General features: G+C 45.5%; 1 protein-coding gene across 4 annotated transcripts in view; it reads right to left on the bottom strand.

Annotated features, from left to right (window-relative positions):
• The window catches only part of dock3 (dedicator of cytokinesis 3), a 1,050,162-nt gene that overhangs the window by 314,559 nt on the left and 720,728 nt on the right, over nt 1–14,875 (bottom strand). For all 4 annotated transcript variants that reach the window (XM_078209344.1, XM_078209345.1, XM_078209346.1 and 1 more), the window contains 2 exons: nt 4,869–4,966; nt 555–638 (listed from right to left, as the gene is read on the bottom strand). In XM_078209344.1, coding sequence (XP_078065470.1) covers nt 555–638; nt 4,869–4,966 — 182 coding nt within the window. The remainder of the gene's footprint in view (nt 1–554; nt 639–4,868; nt 4,967–14,875) is intronic.

Raw genomic sequence — 14,875 nt, 5'->3', positions numbered from 1 at the left:
GCATTGTTGTACCCCCATCAGCCATACAGACCAGAAAGGCCCCATTTCCAATTCTGCTGAGTCAGTTGTCAGCCTGCACAGAGACTCATTTTAGCTGGGTTTTGAAGGAAAATTGGTTAGGATTCATTTTCCTAATTCATACCAAACATGCCTTGTGAAATGTGGATGTCACGTCAGAACAGGATTATGCTTGACTGTGTACCCTATACTTACTGTCTAGGTTTAGACCTGAGTAATGACCACATAGGAGGGTGTCTAAAACCTCAGCAAGCATCAAAGCCTTCAGGAAGGAGGGGAGAAAATCAGGGGGGAAAACAAAATGATAATCTTAATTATATTTTGTAATGTGGCAAATGCTGTACTTGTTTGAAAAAAAATGGAGGTGAAATAACTGACAGTCTTTTTTTTAACCACACAACACACTGGGACACAATCCCAAAAGCATTATTTGCCAATTGTCAGTATATCCTGAGAAAATCTCACCCCACACTCTTCATCTCAGACAATTCCAGGAAATGCTTAGGTATATAACTTACCAGATTAATGATACATACCAAGGATTGAAATACTAGCAGCCCATATTTCTCAGTGTTGTCATCTAAAATTGTAAACAAGGTGTCTAAAATATCCTGCAAAAACTGGAAAAGAGAAGAGATTTAACTAAGGGAAATGTTTCAGTATTAGTACCTATTTGCTAAGTTTTAACATTGAAATCAATTTACTTCAGAAATGGATAGATTTTTTAAATGCTATTTAGAGTCAGTCCTCTACAATAAGCATCCGATGACTTGGATCTTCTCTGAAATGGTTCACTAGGTTGATACACCATGCAATACAGAGTCAAGGAGAAACGAAAGACCAGATTTGACCAGTTAACTGCTCTCTGTTGGGGATACTACTGTTGTCCTCTGCATCCTTTGCTGGATGGGACATTATGTTGGCACTGATCGCTGTCCAATGACTCCAATTGTATATGAGGATGCCAGGTGAGGGCTACCTTGGGATCCCCATGTGCATTGGGTGTGGGGTTGGAGGGGTACTAGTGCCCATGGAAGTATAACCCAGCAAGTAGTTACACTCTTCAAGAAGAGTTCTATGAATGAATATTGAGTAAGTATAGAAAGTAATTAATTTACATCCCACATGAAGCTAGCCAAAATTAATAAATCTTTCTCTTGAATAATTGGCATCTCCCGCAGCTTCTATTTTTTCCAGGTCTCCTTGGTCCCTGTACCATTTCTCTCTCCTGAGACAGCAGGCAAGCAATCTACTTTCCGCTTTCTGGACATTTGTGATCTGGCCAATGCAACATATGTGGGGGCAGAAAGGAATGACTTACCCTCCCAGTTTCACGAATGCTCTAAGTGGATAAACTGTGGCCGGGATTCTTCAGCCCCACTCACTGCTGGGATCTTTCAGTCCCACTGAAAGACTTTTGGCTGGCCTAACACATCCCTTGTGGTGAGTTCCGCCATGGTGGGGACGGAAAATCCCGGCCTAAGTCTCTGCTTACCACTATCTTCCACAATAATTCCCACAAATCCTACTTTCCTCTTCCCTGCATTCCTGTGTTGACATTAAGATTTATCAGTCAGCATTATCAATCTTTCAGGATTGTCCTGGAGTGTCCAAGAATTAAAGGTATGTTTAGGAACACTGCTGTAAGCAATCTGCGAGCAAAATAACAGCATTAAAAATAGCATTCTTTTCATTGTCTTCAAACATTTTAAACAGGTATAAAAAACTGTCTGACAATTAAGAATTATGATGTGGAGATGCCGGCGTTGGACTGGGGTAAACACAATAAGAAGTCTCACAACACCAGGTTAAAGTCCAACAGGTTTATTTGGTAGCAAAAGCCACTAGCTTTCGGAGCGCTGCCCCTTCGTCAGGTAAGTGGGAGTTCGGTTCACAAACAATGGATGTCTCGGCACTCTACACCAGCAGCTCCCACGACGATGGCATTACTGCAACTGCCTCAGTACTCAACGCCAACAACTGCCAGTTTCCAGATGCAATTTTACAACTCATCCGCTTCATCCTGGACCACAATGTCTTCACCTTCAACAACCAGTTCTTCATCCAGACACACGGAACAGCCATAGGGACCAGATTCGCATCTCAATATGCCAACATCTTCATGCACAGGTTCGAACAAGACCTTTTCACCGCACAGGACTTTCAACCGATGCTATACACTAGATACATCGATGACATTTTCTTCCTTTGGACTCATGGTGAACAATCACTGAAACAACTATATGATGACATCAACAAGTTCCATCCCACCATCAGACTCACCATGGACTACTCTCTGGAATCGGTTGCATTCTTGAACACATGCATCTCCATCAAGGACGGTCACCTCAGCACTTCACTGTATCGCAAGCCCACAGATAACCTCACGATGCTCCACCTCTCCAGCTTCCACCCTAAACATGTTAAAGAAGCCATCCCCTACGGATAAGCCCTCCGTATACACAGGATCTGCTCAGATGAGGAGGATCGCAACAGACACCTCCAGACGCTGAAAGATGCCCTCATAAGAACAGGATATGACGCTCGACTCATCGATCGACAGTTCTGACGCGCCACAGCGAAAAACCGCACCGACCTCCTCAGAAGACAAACACGGGACACGGTAGACAGAGTACCCTTCGTCGTCCAGTACTTCCCCAGAGCGGAGAAGCTATGACATCTTCTCCGGATCCTTCAACATATCATTGATGAAGATGAACATCTCGCCAAGGCCATCCCCACACCTCCACTTCTTGCCTTCAAACAACCGTACAACCTCAAACAGACCACTGTCCGCAGCAAACTACCCAGCCTTCAGGAGAACAGTGACCACGACACCACACAACCCTGCCATAGCAACCTCTGCAAGACGTGCCGAATCATCGACACGGATGCCATCATCTCACGTGAGAACACCACCCACCAGGTACACGGTACATACTCTTGCAACTCAGCCAACGTTGTCTACCTGATACGCTGCAGGAAAGGATGTCTCGAGGCATGGTACATTGGGGAGACCATGCAGATCTTACAACAACGGATGAATGAACACTGCTCGACAATCACCAGGCAAGAGTGTTCTCTTCCTGTTGGGGAACACTTGAGCGGTCACGGGCATTCAGCCTCTGATCTTCGGGTAAGCGTTCTCCAAGGCGGCCTTCACGACACACGACAGCGCAGAGTCGCTGAGCAGAGACTGATAGCCAAGTTCCGCACACGTGAGGACGGCCTCAACAGGGATCTTGGGTTCATGTCACACTATCTGTAACCCCCACGACTTGCCTGGGCTTGCAAAATCTCACTAACTGTCCTGTCTGGAGACAATACACATCTCTTTAACCTGGGCTTAACGCTCTCTCCACTCACATTGTCTGTACCTTTAAGACTTGATTACTGTAAAGACTCGCATTCCAGCCATTATTTTGTAAATTGAGTTTGTGTCTTTATATGCCCTGTTTGTGAGCAGAACTCCCACTTACCTGATGAAGGGGCAGCGCTCCGAAAGCTAGTGGCTTTTGCTACCAAATAAACCTGTTGGACTTTAACCTGGTGTTGTGAGACTCCTTACTGAATTAAGAATTATCCATAGGGTAAAGTGGAGTCTTTTCATTTTCAGATTGACATGAGGAACTGGGGCACCGAGGATGGGCATGTTGGGGGACTACGTGTGGGCAGTGGAAGCAGTGGCCTAGTGATGATAGCTTCAGAAATATATCCAATCAAAGATTGCAACCCTTGTCACTTACCCATCTCCAACTTCTTTGATTCCTTGCTTCCCTCAAAAGACACTCATACAATAATTTAGAACTTTTAAAGCCATATGCTTTGTATCTCTAACCAATACTTCTTCATAATTTATCTCACCTTCTGCTCTATTCTATTCAATTCCATTCTGCGAACTCAGACATTTACCAAAAATCTCAATAAAAAATAATCTCTTTAGCACAGGATGTTGGAGATTCTCATCATAATTGCCTCCAAATTATGCCCGACACAAGTGGTAATGGAAGCCTGGTGACTTTTCAACACTCAACACTACGAACACTAGAAAAGTTTAACATACTGTTCTACCTATGCACTGATTCACTAAGAGGGAGAGAATAGACAGAAGGCAGCATTAATAGGAAAATTTAAGAGGTGAAATGACAGGGAAGCAGAAAGGAGAAGGATAAGAACTGAAATGAACGACAAGGGGAAAGAGATAATAGGAGCAGAACAAGGCAAAAATGGAGAATAAGGGAGGGAGAGTGGGGGGGAAGGACTGATGGTGAGGCCAGGGAAACAAAGGAATGGAGGATGTAGAGAAGGGTGGTAATAGGAGAGCAATGGAGAAGAGGTGGCACATGGCACAGTGGTTAGCACTGCTGCCTCACAGCGCCAGGATCCCAGGTTCAATTCCAGCTCCGGGTCACTGTCTGTGCGGAGTTTGCGCATTCTCCCTGTGTCTGCGTGGGTTTCCTCCAGGTGCTCCGGTTTCCTCCCACACTCCAAAGATGTGTGGGTTAGGTTGATTGGCCAATGCTACATTGACCTTAGTGTCAGGAAGATTAACAGGATAAATGTGTGGGGTTGCGGGAATAGGGCCTGGGAGGGGATAGTGGTTGGTACAGACCCGATGGGCCGAATGGCCTCCTTTTGTATTGTAGGGATTCTAGGTAAGGGAGAGGAGGCACAAGGATAGATGAGTGGAGCAGAATGGAATATGGAGAAGTGGTGAAGAGAGAAATGGACAAAAGACAGATCTGAAGAAGTGAGTAGACAAGAGAAGAGCACATTCAAGGAATGTGCCCTATCTATTCTCTGAGTATATGGCCCATACGCTGGACACCATGATCTGAACTGTGACTTACTTTAACTATTTCTTCACCGCTGACATGACGTAGTCTCCCCAGGATGTCCATCACCCTGTCTGGCTGTGCTTTCCATTTCAAAAGTGCAAGGAGGTCAACTGCAACCAATCAGAAATTATGTATTAAATTTAGTGGGTATTAGAATATGTGCTAGTCAATACAGTACAGGAAGAAGTACAGGGGATCTCAAGCAGGCTCTCTGCACATTTCTCTGCATCTCACAATCTTGAGCTTCCCTCTTCCCTCAAAGGACCTGTGAGCTTGTGCAGGACCAGTCAGTTGGAGTGAGATTTCAGCCAGAGTGAGGGTATCAGGAATTTGGAGCTGAGTGGGAATTCGGTGCTGAGGGGAAAGAGGTGCTCATCTTTGGCTGGACCTATGAGGGAGACTCGAGGGCAAGTGAGAGGTAGAAAGAAATTGAACCGTGACATCACAGCCAGCGGGTAAGTGATTGGCAAGTAATTTTTCCTTTTTTCTCTTGGCATTGTAGTTGTTGTAAGTTAACCTACGGGTTAAGTCATGGCAGGAGATCCCAGACCTGTGTCATACTCCTTGTTCGATGTGGGAATTCAGGGACCCTTCCGGTGTCTCTGGCTCATTTATGTGTAAGAAGTGTGTTCAACTGCAGCTCCTGTTAGACCACTTGATGGCTCTGGAGCTGCTTTGGAGAAGTCGTGGATAGCACATTCAGTGAGTTGGTCACACGGCAGATAAAAATTACTGAGTGAGATAGGGAATGGGTGACCACCAGACAGAGGAAGAGTAGGAAGGCAGTGCAGGGGTCCCCTGTGGTCATCTCCCTCCAAAACAGATATACCGTTTTGGATACTGATAGCAAGATGGCTCACCAGAGGAAGGTGGCAGCAGCCAGGTTCATGGCATCATGGCTGGCTCTGCTGGGAACAGAGTGGCAGAGCTATAGTGATAGGAGACTCAATTGTAAGGAGAATAGACAGGTGTTTCTGCGGATGCAAACAAGACGCCAGGATGTTACCTCCCTGGTGTCTCGGAGCGGCTGCATCTGTACCAAGATGTCTCAGAGCGGCTGCAGGATATTCTGGAGGGGGAGGGTGAATAGCCAGCTGTTGTGGTGCATATAGACACCAACAATGTAGGCAAAAAATGGGATGAGGTCCTCCAAGCTGAATTTAGTGAGTTAGGAGTTTAACTAAAAAGTAGGACCTCAAAGGTAGTAATCTCAGGATTGCTACCAGTGTCACGTTTTAGTCAGAGTGGGAATGTCAGGATAGCTAAGATGAATATGTGGCTTGAGAGATAGTGCAAGAGGGAGGGATTCAAATTCCTGGGACAATAGAACTGGTTCTGGGGGAGATGGGACCAGTACAAATCGAACAGTCTGCACCTGGGCAGACTGGAACCAATATCTTAGGGGGAATGTTTGCTAGTGCTGTTAAGGAGGGTTTAAATGAATGTGGCAGGGGGATGGGAACTGACGCATGAAGTCAGAGGGAAATAAAGTGGGGACAGAAACAAAAGACAGTAAGGGGTAAAGTGAAAGGCAGAGAAACCAAATTCAAAAGTCAAAAAGGGCCACCGTACAGAGTACAGAGACTGGAGAACTAAGTGAATGGGTCCAGTAAGAATAAGAGAAGTAAAACACAGGGAGAGTGTACAAAACATTACTGGATAGATGGTCTAAGAAAGCAGGGCAGAGAACAGGGGAAGTCTAGATTAATCTGTATTTATTTCAATGCAAGAGGCCTGACGGGCAAGGCAGGTGAACTCAGGGCATGGGCACGTGGGATTGGGATATTATAGCTATTTCTGAAACATGGCTAAGGGAGGGGCAGGACTGGCAGCTCAATGTTCCAGGGTACAGATGCTATAGGAAGGGGAGGGGGAGTTGTGTTTTTGATTAGGGAGAATATCACGGCAGTACTGAGAGGGGACATATTCGAGGGTTTGCCTACTGAGGCTAAATGGTTAGAACTGAAAAATAAGAAAGGAGAGATCACTTTGGTAGAATTGTACTACAGGCTCCCAATTAGTCAGCGGGAAATTGAGGAGCAAATATGTAAAGAGATTACAGATAGTTGCAAAAAAAGTAGGGTGGTAATAGTAGGGAACTTTAACTTTCCCAATATTGACTGGGACAGCCATAGCATTAGGGCCTTGCATAGAGAGAAATTTGTGTATTCAGGAGGAATTTCTCATTCAGTATGTGGATGGCCCAACTAGAGAGGGGGCAAAACCTGACCTTTTCTTGGGAAAAAGGGAAGGGCAGGTGACAGAAATGTTAGTGAAGGATCATTTTGGGATCAGTGACCATGATTTCATTAGTTTTAAGATAGCTATGGAAAATAATAGGTCTGGCCCAAAAGTTACAATTCTAAATTGGGACAAGGCCAATTTTGATGGTATTAGAAATGAACTTTCAAAAGTTGATTGGGGGAGTTTGTTGGCAGGCAAAGGAATGACTGGTAAGTGGGAGGCTTTCCAAAGTGTGTCAACCAGGGTTCTGGTTGAGCACATTCCTTTTAGATTGAAGGGCAAGGCTGGTAGAAGTAGGGAACCCTGGATGACTTGGGATATTGAGGCCCTGGTCAAAAAGGAGACATATGATATGCATAGGCAGCTGGGATCAAGTGGATCCCTTGAGGAGTATAGAGGTTGTCAGAGTATAGTTAAGAGAGAAATCAGGAGGGCAAAAAGGGGACATGAGATTGCTTTGGCAGATAAGGCAAAGGAGAATCCAAAGAGCTTCTGTAAATACATACAGGGCAAAAGAGTAGAGAGAGAGTAGGACCTCTTCAGGATCAACAAGGTAATCTAGATGCAAATCCACAAGAGATGTGTGAGATCCTAAATGAATATTTCTCATCAGTATTTACTGTTGAGAAAGGCATGGGTGTTAGGGAGCTTGGGGAAATAAATAGAAATGTCTTGAGGAGTGTACATATTACAGAGCTCTTAAAGCTCATCAAGGTAGATAAATCCCTGGGACCTGGTGAAATGTACCCCAGGACATTGTGGGAGGCTAGGGAGGGAATTGTGGGTCCCCAGAGATATTTGACCCATCGACAGTCACTGGTGAGGTGCCTGAAGATTGGAGGGTAGCAAATGTTGTGCCTTTGTTTAAGAAGGGCTGCAGGAAAAAGCCTGGGAACTACAGACCAATGAGTCAAATGTCTGTAGTGAGTAAGTTGCTCGAAGGTATTCTGAGAGACAGGATCTACAGACATTTAGAGACACAAGAACTGATTAGGGACAGTCATCATGGCTTTATGAGTGGAAAATCATGTCTCATGAATTTGATTGAGTTTTTTTGAAGGGATAACCAAGAAGGTGGATGCGGGCAGTGCAGTTGACGTTGTCTACATGGACTTTAGCAAAGCCTTTGACAAGGTACCGCATGGTAGGTTGTTGCATAAGATTAAATCTCACAGGATCCAGGGTGAGGTAGCCAATTGGATACAAAAATTGGCTTGACGACAGAAGACAGAGGGTGGTTGTAGAGCGTTGTTTTTCAAATTGGAGGCCTGTGACCAGCGGTGTGCCTCAGGGATCGGTGCTGGGTCCACCGTTATTTGCTATTTATATTAGATTTGGATGAGAATTTAGGAGGCATGGTTCATAAGTTTGCAGATGATACCAAGATAGGTGGAATAGTAGACAGTGAAGAAGGTTATCTAGGATTGCAATGGTACCTTGATCAATTGGGCCAGTGGGCCGATGAATGACAGATGGAGTTTAATTTAGATAAATGTGAGATGATGCATTTTGGTTGATCAAATCGGGGCAGGACCTACTCAGTTAATGGTAGGGCATTAGGGAGAGTTATAGAACAAAGAGATCTAAGAGTACAGGTTCATAGCTCCTTGAAAGTGGAGTCACAGTGGGCAGGGTGGTGAAGGCATTCGGCATGCTTGGCTCCATTGGTCAGAACATAAATGCAGGAATTGGGACGCCTTGCTGAAGTTGTACAAGACATTGGTAATGCCACACTTGGAATACAGTATACAGTTCTGGTAACCCTATTATAGAAAGGATAAAATTAAACTAGAAAGAGTGCAGAAAAGATTTATTGGTATGCTACCGGGACTTGATGGTTTGAGTTATAAGGAGAGGCTGGATAGACTGGGACTTTTTTCCCTGAAGCGTAGGAGGCTTAGGGGTGACCTTATAGAGGTCTATAAAATAATGAGGGGCATAGATAAGGTAGATAGTCAACATATTTTCCCAATGATAGGGAAGTCTAAAACTGAAGGCATAGGCTTAAGGTGAGGGGGGAAGAGATACAAAAGGGTCCAGAGGGGCAGTTTTTTTCATTCAGAGGGTGGTGAGTGTCTGGACTGAACTGCCAGAGGCAGTAGTAGAGGCAAGTACAATTTTGTCTTTTAAAAAGCATTTAGACTTTTAAGATGGGGATAGAGGGATCTGGGCCAAATGCGGGCAATTGGGACTAACTTGGTGGTAAAAACTGGGTGGCATGGACAAGTTGAGCCGAAGGGCCTGTAAACCTCTGACTCTTCAAAGGTTCATAAATGCCTTTCATTTTCAATTCCAATCAGCAAGATGATTAAGGAAAAGAATGCATGAGATGGTTTCCGATTGTCTTCCTCATGTGTGATTAAAGGAAACACAGGTCCTCTTCCTGTGAACAGCCTTATCCTTCGAGGTTCTAGTTCTTCTGCCACCACCGCTGAAAATGTCCTTGTTTTGCCATTGGCCATGGCTTGTAACCCTGATCTTGGGACCCTTATCTGGGCTGGGCAACTTGCAGAAAGGAGAAATGACCACAAGTTTCAAATTATCCTAATATCAAAATAATACCAACTACCACTCATCACAGAAATCACATGCAGCAGTGCTTCTGTAAATTATCCGAATCTTGAGAGTTTTCAGACAAAGTCTTCAGAAGCTCAGAAGTCCGATGAGTTTGTAGGAAGATAGGAGCAGGATTAGGCCACTTAATCCCTTAAAGATGCTCAATCAATCAATGAGATCATGGTTGATCTGTGACCTAACTCCATATTCCTGCATTTGCCCCATATCCCTTAATACTTACGATTAACAAAAGTTTATCAATCTTTTTAATAGTTGATCCCGCATCAACGAGCATTTGTGGATCGGAGTTCCAAATTTCTATCATCCTCTGCATGTAGCAATGTTTCCTAAAGTACTCCTGAAACGTCTGGTTCCAATTGTTAGACGATGCCTGCTAATCCTGGACCTTTCACCAAGCAGAAATAGTTTTTCCCTATCTTCCCTATTTAAGAACATAAGAAATAGGAGCAGGAGTAGGCCATCTGGCCCTTCGAGCCTGCCCCGCCATTCAACAAGATCATGGCTGATCTGAAGCGAATCAGTTCCACTTACCCGCCTGCTCCCCATGTCCCCTAATTCCCTTATCGATCAGAAAACTATCTACCCGTGATTTAAACATATTCAACGAGGAAGCCTCCACCACTTCAATGGGCAGAGAATTCCAGAGATTCACTACCCTCTGAGAGAAGAAGTTCCCCCTCAACTCTGTTCTGAACCGGCCCCCCCTTATTTTGAGGCTGTGCCCTCTAGTTCTGGTTTCCCTTCTAAGTGGAAAGAATCTCTCCACCTCTACCCTATCCAGCCCCTTCATTATCTTATATGTCTCTATAAGATCACCCCTCATCCTTCTAAACTCCAACGAGTACAGACCCAATCTGTTTAATCTCTCCTCATAAGCTACACCCCTCATCTCCGGTATCAACCTGGTGAACCTTCTCTGCACTCCCTCCAAGGCCAATATATCCTTTCGCAAATAAGGGGACCAAAACTGCACACAGTACTCTAGTTGCGGCCTCACCAGTGCCTTGTACAGTTGCAGCAAGACCTCCCTGCTTTTATATTCTATCCCCCTCGCGATAAAGGCCAACATTCCATTCGCCTTCTTGATCACCTGCTGCACCTGAGACTGAGTTTTTGCGATTCATGCACAAGGACCCGCAGGTCCCTCTGCACAGTCGCACGATGTAATTTTTCTCCATTTAAATAATATTCCAATTTACTATTATCTCTTCCAAAGTGGATAACCTCACATTTGCTAACGTTATATTCCATCTGCCAGATCCTCGCCCACTCGCTCAGCCTATCCAAATCTCTCTGAGACTTTCTGCGTCCTCCACGCAATTCGCTTTCCCACTCACCTTCGTGTCATCAGCAAACTTGAATACCCTAGATTCAGTCCCCTCCTCCAGATCATCTATGTAAATGGTAAACAATTGAGGCCCCAGCACCGATCCCTGCGGCACGCCACTGGTCACCAACTGCCAACCAGAAAAGCACCCATTTATCCCAACTCTCTGCTTCCTGTTAGATAGCCAATCCCCAATCCACGCCAACACCTTACCCCTAACTCCGTGTACCCCAATCTTCTGCAGCAACCTTTTGTGAGGCACCTTATCGAATGCCTTCTGGAAATCTAAAAACACCACATCCACCGGTTCCCTTTCTTCCCCTTAAAGTCAAATTACCCCATAAATCTTCTGAATCCCAAGGACTACAATGTTAGTACGCATGATCTCTCTTTGTAATTTGAACCTTGGGGGTTAGATAGCATTCTGCTAAATCTATATTTGCACACGTTCCAAGGCCAATATCCTTGCTAAGGTGTGGTGTCTGGGAATGCTCACAATATTTCAGTGGCGGAATTTTAACATTTTTTTGTAAATGCAATGGTGGGCAATTCTGGGGGCGACATTTTCGCTGGCTGGAATGTTGTGAACCCGTGCCCAATTTCATGCTTGCAGTCGCATAAATTTTGCATGAGTGAGCATCACTCTGAATCACCTCGTGGGTCAGGAGCAAACGTTTCTGTCCGCTGTCATCTGGCGAGTTCGGAGGTCTGGGTACTATATTTAAACACCAGTGCAACATACTTATATCACTCTCTCCAGCCCACTTGTTTTCATCAGACCTTGCAGGATGTCAGCAACCGAGAGGCAAAAGGCTAGCAGTATCAAAAAGATGTCTGTACTCTATTTCAATCACCATACCTTTGAGGTTTTGATTTGAGGATTCATGGGGCAGAAGCATGTACTCTACCCCAGGGATGGCTCAAAGAAGCACTGCAACCTCATCTCTCCAGTTTGAGAGGTTGTTGCTCAGGAGGTCAGGTGAAGCTTGCAACCATGCCAGAAGCACCACGCAGGGTTGGTCCTCTCTCAAGTACCTCCAGTATCAAACTCTGAGCATGGCATTATGTACTCAAATGGCTGCACTCCTCACAGATCTCACATATCCATTAGTGGTGGACACATAACAGCACTCATGTTCTCATGGACACCTTCACATCATCACCATCCCATCTATCATGTTGCTCATAGTCCATCCTCTGGCCTTTCTGAGGAGGGCTCACCATACACAGGGGACATGCATTTCACTCAACTTCTGCTCCATCCCTCTGATCACATGCCTTTCTTTCATCTTCATACAGGAAAAGCTTCCACAACAAACATGAGTGAGCCCAGACCAGGGGCAAGACAGAGCAGAAATCATAATTCGAGGAAGTTGCAGCTGACCTTGCTGGGGAGGACAGGGAGTGCTCCTGTGGCAAAACTGTCACTTATTTCTTGCAGACGCTAGCAGATTGAGGCCATCCATGCATCTGAGCAGTACTGAGAGCGCCGAGAGCACATCTGAAGATGTGGGAGCTCACAAGGAACCATCACAGCACTCTCCTGCATCCTCCACCACGCAGAGGCACACACCTTGGTGGAGCATAGCTCTATATTAGACTTAGAGTCACTTTCTTGTGTACACCTCACAGACATGTGCCCACAGCAGAAAGAGACAGGGACAGCCCAGGTATCTGGCACTCGGATGGCTGCTGGAGACCAGCTACCTGCTCAGTCCTTGTTAGATGATGAGCCTCTGGAAGCAGCTGCCTGCTCACTGGTAGAGATGCAATGGTCGGCAGCGGAACAACAGGTAGAGATTCGACAGTCACTCAGCAGACTAGAGCAAAAGATGGAGGAGTCCATCCACATTCTGCCTAATGTCCTGACTGCGACATGTGAGCCATTCAGGATCATCATGAGAAGGTTGGCGACCACCAATGAGAATTTAGTCCAACAGCTCTTGCTGGATTTGTGCTTGGCCCTGCACTCCATTGCCACACACCCTGGTGGGCACCATCAGAATGAAGGCAACATGGGACCAATGCACCTAAACTTCCATCCAGTTGCCTCATTTCCTGTAGGACTCAGACCAGGTCCTTTGGCATGCATAGGAAGGATGAATGTCAGCTGGACACCCTGGGCACCTCCATTCAGGATACTCCAAGGGTTTGCAGTCTCTCAGAGTCCCCTCTGCCTGTGCCAGTACCAAGTCCAGCAGCGCAAGCCACCAAGGGTGCTTCTGCCCCTGGGAGTTGTGAGCATCATTATGTATCTCCTCAGCTCAAGTCTGAGGGTGACACACTGGAGTCATCAGTGAGTGTTTAAGTGGGTAGGCCTTATCTCCCAGCAACAATCCCTGCAGATGTTCTGGTTCCTTGAAAATCCCAGGTGCCTGGGAGTGATTGAAGATGTAGGAGTTATGGCAAATCCCAGAGTAATGCGCACACATGTTCAGGATGTGCATTGCAATGGTCATGCAGTCTATAGCACCCTGCACTCTTGGGAAGCCTGAGATTGCTGCAAAGTCATTGAGTCATTGAGCCTAGCTATCCTTATCCAGAGTAAACCTGACATAATAATGGGTCATCCTGTAAAAGGCATTGATTACCTCCTTTATCAGTGATATATGTGGTACAGAATCCCTGTTGATCCCTGGCAAGACCCAAGGGCAAAGAAATTGAGTGCTGCTGTCACTTTCAAAACCAGTGGTGAGGGAAGCCATCAACCTCACATAACATCAGGTCTTCACAAAGAATGTGGCAAATGTGATTTACGAGGTTTCTGGACAATCGCAGCCGTGCCCAACACTCCCTTGCGCTCATCTATAAGTAGGAGACTCCTTGATGATAATCCTTGGTGTGGCGAGTCGTCCCCGCTGTCTGGGTCTCTCCTCCTCAACTTCCTGTTCATGTTCAGGCTTCATCTGGCCATGTTCCCTAGGTGGTGCCTCCTGGGTGTGCTTTCGCCTCTCTACTTCCTTTGCCTCCTCCATTGAATGGGAATTCAGAGAAATGCAGCCTGTAGCCCTGGATTCATTCACACTTTTGTCTTCTCTATGAAATAAAACATCAAATACAACAATGGGTAAAGGCTGCAGAAGGGAAGCTGTGATTAATAGAGCAATGTGAGATGTGTGGCTGCATGACTTTGGGAGCCTTGATAGCATTGTGCCTGATGCAACCTTACCCCTGAGACCCATAGAGGTAACTAACATTCCATTCTAGAGCTGTGGGGTGTTATTTTACGGTCTTGCCCAGAAATTTCCGTCTGAGGTCAACAGAGATTTCCATTGTCGGACCCCTGCCCAATCCGATTCCGTGACGGTCAAGGTGATAGAGTTCCGGCCATGATATCTGGAGTTCTGTGGAGGTGATAAATTGTGAATGAAGTTATTTAATCAAAGTAGCTCTGCATTCCATTCTTTGAATTGCATAACCAAGGCCTTTCAGTTGCCCATAGTCAATGAGTGGAATCCGTTTAGTAATTAATGAATGACATTGATATTGTTAACCCGTGACTTCCCTTCTGCTCTGACAAAGGGCATCCTGACTTGAAACATTGACTCTATTCTCACCCCACAGATGCTGTCAGACCTGCTGAGATTTTCCAGCAGTTTCTGTTTTTCTTTCAGATTCTAGCACCCACAGTATTTTGCTTTTAACTTCTGTTCTCTGATGGAATGGCAGAAATGTTTCAGCTGTCCCACCTTCACTACTGCCTTCACTCTCCAAGGCTGCATTCTTACATTCCACTTTGTCAATGTTGAAATTTTAATGTGGGGTTATTGAGTTGTAGAATGAAATTAGTGGCTTAATGGTACTTCCTGGGCAAATGGTTCTCTATCCCGTATAATTGACCTGGATCTTGTTCACTTTAGTGGCACTACCA

The sequence above is a fragment of the Mustelus asterias genome, chromosome 3 (genome assembly GCF_964213995.1).
Source record: "Mustelus asterias chromosome 3, sMusAst1.hap1.1, whole genome shotgun sequence".
Taxonomy (NCBI): Eukaryota; Metazoa; Chordata; class Chondrichthyes; order Carcharhiniformes; family Triakidae; genus Mustelus; species Mustelus asterias.
Note: the sequence above shows the minus strand (reverse complement) of the source record. Positions and strands in the feature narration are given on the sequence as shown.